The sequence below is a fragment of the Sorex fumeus genome, unplaced genomic scaffold (assembly GCF_029834395.1).
Source record: "Sorex fumeus unplaced genomic scaffold, SorFum_2.1 ptg000047l, whole genome shotgun sequence".
NCBI lineage: Eukaryota > Metazoa > Chordata > Mammalia > Eulipotyphla > Soricidae > Sorex > Sorex fumeus.
Window position 1 is genome coordinate 55,490,556 of NW_026606104.1, and position 5,433 is coordinate 55,495,988.

Genomic DNA, 5,433 nt, shown 5'->3' on the forward strand with positions numbered 1-5,433 from the left:
GGCTCCGGGGGGAGGAGAGGAGGCCAGTCGCAGGGACTAGGAGTCTACCAGGGTGCAGGAAGACCACGCGGGGCTTCAGGAGCTGCTTCCCTCCCCAGCACCAGACTGAACCCGAGTCACTCGCACAGCCCTGGAGGTGCTCAGGACTGAGCTGGCCCAGAGTACTCACGGGGGACTCGGTGCACCCCCAGCATGGCAGGGCATGAACCCTTGCCTTGGCTGAGACTTGCCCAGAGGCCCCTCTCAAAACACCCCCAAAATACCAGGTCCTTTGTTTTCCTTTTCAGGGGCAGGGGGTGTGGGGGCCCATAGCCAATGATGCTCAGGGACAGAGCCAGGGTCGGCCACATGCCAGGCGGGTGCCCTCCCTGCTCCTGGAATCCTGCCTCCTGTTCCTGAAGGTCTCCACACACATGATGAAAGCACATCTTCCTTAGAAGAACTTCTTCACCATAGAGAGGTTGGGGGCCAAGGGGAGGGAAAGGAACTGGCGGGGAAGGCCACTTCCTGTGGACAGTTGCCCGTGGCCTTGCCACCTGCCAGTTGTGCAGCAGCCCCTCAGGCCTTCCTGACCCCACCTGGACTTCTAGTCTCGGTGATGGGGGGATCACCAGCCCTGGAAGATCTCGGAGGCCCTGACACGCACCTCTGCAGCACCCCGGCGATGATAACAGTGTTTATTTTTTACAAACTGGTTCTGTGCTGATCCGGTCTGCGCCTGTGGTCTCGGAGTAACTGTATTGGTGGGATTAGGGGGAAACAGACCCAGAATCAAGGACTAGAGGACAAACCGGCCCAGCAGGAAACCCCAGAGGAGCATCTCAGCTGGCTGGGGGTGGAGTAAGCTTCCAAGAGGTGATACAGACACTCCTGTGCTGACAGAGCCTTAGAGGCTGCAGAGAGATGCTGCCTTCAGTAGCTGGAGAAGGCCGGTCGTCAAGGCAGCTGGGAGGGTAGGGGGTGTCTAGAAAGGACAGCAAAGGTCCATTGGTCTGGTGGTGACTTGGTGAGCTCCCAATCACAGCGAGGGGCCATCTGTGTGCTCAGCCTAGAGGGTTTTGGTCTAGTGATGACCAGAATGAGTTCTGACAGCCCTGTGCTGCTGGATCTTTTTGTTTTGTTTTTTTGGGTCACACCTGGTGATGCGCAGGGGTGACTCCTGGCTCTGCTCTCAGGAATTACTCATGGCATTGCTTGGGGGACCATATGGGATGTTGGGGATTGAACCCCGGTTGACCACGTGCAAGGCATGTGCCTATGTGCCCTCCCTGCTGTAGTATCTCTCCAACCCCACTGGATCTTTCTGGACGGCTCCTTCATGATTTGGGCCTGGGAGAAAGGCTGGCAGGGTGGGGGGAGAGAGTGAGAGAGCAGAGACAGAGACAGAGACAGAGAGACAGAGAGAGACAGAGAGAGGCTGTCAGAGAGGGCGGGGACCTGCCTGATAGAGAGGAAAGAGGTGATGGGAATCCGGGTCACGCATTCTTCCGCTAAGTGGGTCTGTGGTCCTGAGTCTCCACTCCAAGTTCTCCTGGCATACAGGTTGCCGATGTCAGCTCTGGAGACTGCAGGCAGATGTGGAGAAGGAGCCCAGAAGTGGGGGCTAAAGAGGGTTTCCTAGGAGCATGGGGCCTGGGGGAGGCTGAGAAGGGGACTGCAGTGTTGAGGAAGGTCAGTGTTTGCCCAGCAAACCAAGGGGCCGACTTGTCATAAGAGGGATTGGCGGCCACTGTCCTGATTCCTTCTAAGCCTCAGTTTCTTCACCATGAAAGGGCACTAATGTGCTGGCCCCGCTGTTTCCATGAGCTGCGGAGCAGATTCAGGGGAGAGGGCTAGGCAGCAGGTAGGAGGAGGCCAGGATAGTGACGCCCCCTGCCCCCCCCCAGCAGGATGGTAGGCAGGGGGTCCAGCTGCTGCACTGTTTCCTGTCCCCTCTGGCTCCTGAGGGTTGAGGCACAGACAGCAGACAGGTGGACAGAGAAGGCAGGGCTGGGGCAGCACCCCATCTGGGTCCACATCTCTGACACTCTGAGAAGCCCCACAGGACAGGACAAAGCCTATGTCCTGCTGCCTCAGGAGGGATGGACACCTTAGGGACCAGTTCCAGTGACAGCTCTCACTGTCTGCCTGATCGAAGCAGGTCCCCTCCCCTCCTCTTCTCCCCTCCCCTTTCCTTCTCTCCTTCTTTTTTTTCTTTTTGGGTCACACCCAGTGATGTTCAGGGGTTACTCCTGGCTCTGCACTCAGGAATTACTTCTGGCGGTGCTCGGGGAAACATTTGGGATGCTGAGAATTGAGCCCGGGTCAGCCACACGCAAAGCAAACGCCCTATCCCCTGTGCTATCACTCCTCCCTCTTCCCCCTCTTCTTCCCTTCCCTCTTTCCCCTCTGTCCCTCCTGCCTCCCCTTCCATCCCATTCCCCTCACCTCCCCTCCTGCAGTAACCACTCCCTGTGGCTCTAGCTGGTATCTCTCACCTCCTCCCTGGGGCTATACCTCCTGGTCCAGTGGCTTCTAATTTTCTACTTAGGGTGATCTTGGGACTGGGAATGAGGCCCCCCTCAGGCTTGGGGACTCCGCTGGGACCCAGGCGTTTTTCCACTTTTTCTCGGGAGAGTGTGGGCAGCGGGTCCACTGGGGAAGCCCCTCGAGATCAGCAGCTGTGGAAGAGTGAGAAGAGAAGCTACAGGCAGATGCAGGCAGCACCTGGGTCAGCCACCTGAGAGCACTGGGACAAGAGGGGCCCTTCAGAGTCCCCCTGCCCTGAGCCACCAAACTGCTGCCATCAGTCAGCAGACATGGGCTGCTGGATAAGGGACAGTCATGACTCCAAGTCAGGACTGCCGAAATCCTCAGCTACCACTTGCTCCCCTCTGGCTCTGGGGTTGCCTTGAACATACAGGTGTGGGTGGCACCCCTGAACGTCCTCCCCAGCCCCCACCCAGGAGCTGTGAGCTGGGGTGGGGGCGGCAGTCTCTGCCTCCCAGATGATGACCAAACAATTGCACAACTCGGCTATTTTCAAAAGAAACCGTCCATTTCCTCTCCTGGGCACTGCCAGCAATGGTTGCCGCATCTCCCCGGGGTCCCCCTCCCCAACACCCCCAGGGCTCCAGAAGCCAAATATAGCCCAGGAGGGGAGACAGAGAGGGAAATGAAAACACCAGCCAGTAAAGTGACCCAGTTTTATTTTGGTTTTGGAGGCCAAATGGGACACTGCTTCCCACCGCGGGGGCTCGGGCAGACCGCAGAAGGCAGAACGGGCTTGCGCGCCCAGAGCGCCCGGGTGGGAGGGGCGGCTCCGGGGTCTCAGGAGGGGCCGGACCCAGGAGGTGCCCGAGGAGAGAGAGAGCGGGAGTCAGGCAGGGGCCCGGAGTGGCTCAGATTGGGGGCTTGGGTGGGAGGGAGAGTCTGAGAGAACTCAATCCATGAACCAGGCGTCCGAAAGGGGGGTCAGCCCCCTTGGTCTTCACCGCTGAGGCTCAGGGGCAGCGAGGTGAAGCCAGACGGTCATCCAGCAGGAGGCCCGGCGGGAGACCCGGCGTCTCCCGGGCCGACGGGGGCTCGGGGCGCCCACGCGCTGTCCCCCACCCTCACGGAGGGTGCGTGGCGCGGCGCGGCGGGGAGGTCCGGCCCGGCGGGCAGGCGCGGGGCGGCCGCTCAGCAGCTGACCGGGCCGGCGGCGGGCGGCGGCGCCAAGCCCAGGTCCGAGAAGCAGTCGAACTCGCTCTGGCCCAGGAAGAGCTCGGGCAGCTCCCGCACGCGGTGCAGCCCCAGCTCCAGCTCGAGCGACGTCAGCGCGTCCTCGTCGATGAGCTCGGCGTCCACGCCCGCCAGGGCGTGCGCGGGCAGCGGCGGCGGCGGCGGGGGCAGCTGGGCCGGGCTGCCGGGCGCGGGGCCCGCGGCCACTCCCGGGGCGCCGGGGGGCGCGGCCGCGGGCTGCAGGTGCGCGCCGGCCGCGGCGGGGGGAAGGCCGGCGGCGAAGGGCGGGTGGAAGGCGGGGGGCGGCCCCAGCGCCGCGTAGGCCAGCGCGCCGGGCACGGGGGGCGGCGGGCCCAGCGGGACCCCCCGCGGCCGCAGCCCGCCGTCCAGGCCGGGGCCCGCGTAAGGCGGCAGAGTCCGGAGCACGTGAGCGCCGTGGGCCGGCGCGGCGGCGGGCGGGGGCCTCGGGACCAGGCGGTAGCCCGACTCGGCCAGCATCAGGTGGTCACCCATGGCCAGGGGCGGACGCGGGGACAGTCCGGGCGCGCACAGGTCCGGGGCAGCTGCCGTCCCGCGGCGAGGGCTCGCGGCTCCGAACCTCCCTCGCAGCCCCGCGGAGTGAGGAAGACCGGGCCGACCCGCGTTCCAGTCCCGCCGGTGCCGCCAGAACGCAGGTCCTGCGAGAGTGGACGCTCCGGCGCCAGCGGCCAACACTCCGCAAACTTCCCGGCGCGGACTCCGGGCGCTCGGCCCGCGGGCCGGCTCCGCGGCCTCTTATACCCGGGGGCGGGGCTTTCCCGCTCCCGGGCGCTCATTGGCTAGATGCGCCGCCCCTGGGCGGGGCGTGCCACTCCTCCAGCTCTCAGCCACGCCCCTCTCGGAGCTCCGCCTTTTGGGGCTCAAGGCCTCGTAGCAGGCTCTGAGCACCCGTCAATGCTGTGATCTACCAGCCTCTCCTCTCTCCTCCTTTCCTCTCTTCTCCTCCCCTCTCCTCCTCTCCTCTCCGCCTCTCCTCTTCTCCCCTCCTCTCTCTCCCCCGCCCCTCCCCCTTTCCTTTTTCCTTTCCTTTCCTTTTGCTTGTGGTTATACTTAGGAGTTAGTCCCTGGCTCTGCGCTCAGGAATTACCCCTGGCAGTTCTCAGGAGACCATGTGGGATGCCGGGGATTGAACCAGGCAAGTGCTTTACCCACTGTATTATCACTCTGGCCCCTTTGGTACATTTCTTTGAGGGAGTTGGACTGACAGTCCCAGGTCAACCTCGGCACTTGGCTGGGACCGAGTTTAAACTGGGCAGGGATAGTGTGGGATGACCAGAGCAAAGTTTAGACCCCAGATCTGTAGCTTCTCAAGCAGAGTCTTTTAGTTTTCCAGATGGAGGGAGAGACTCTGTGGTCTCAGGAGAGGTTTCCTGGGACCACAGAGCAGAACATACAGAGCAGAACCTTGACACAGCAAGATTCTAGCCAGGTCTTGTGATTGCCACCTCTACCCTGGGCACAGAGCAGCATCCTGAGGAAGGTCAGCTGGTTTCCCATCCCCATCACCCCATGGGAACCAGTTGCTCCTCTTCCTCCTGCTCCCACTCACTGTGGGAGCTTGAACTGAGCTGTTATTAAGGTAATTGGTGGGCATGACTCTAAAGGACTTGCTCATCTTCGGTCCTCAGTACTTGGCCCAAAGTAAATGAACAAATGAGCCAAATGACTTGCAACTCATACCTCTGAGTTTTG

General features: G+C 62.2%; 1 protein-coding gene across 1 annotated transcript; it reads right to left on the reverse strand.

Annotated features, from left to right (window-relative positions):
• Positions 1-3,618: 3,618 nt before the first annotated feature.
• Positions 3,619-4,408, reverse strand: CITED4 (Cbp/p300 interacting transactivator with Glu/Asp rich carboxy-terminal domain 4). Its single transcript, XM_056123579.1, has one exon. It carries the CDS (start codon positions 4,213-4,215, stop codon positions 3,661-3,663), a length of 555 nt encoding a protein of 184 aa, XP_055979554.1. The 5' UTR covers positions 4,216-4,408; the 3' UTR covers positions 3,619-3,660.
• Between the last annotated feature and the right edge of the window lie 1,025 nt (positions 4,409-5,433).

What these genes read in the sequence shown, in the direction of transcription:
- CITED4 (XM_056123579.1), bottom strand. Translation starts at nt 4,215, where the DNA reads ATGGGTGACCACCTGATGCTGGCCGAGTCGGGCTACCGCCTGGTCCCG.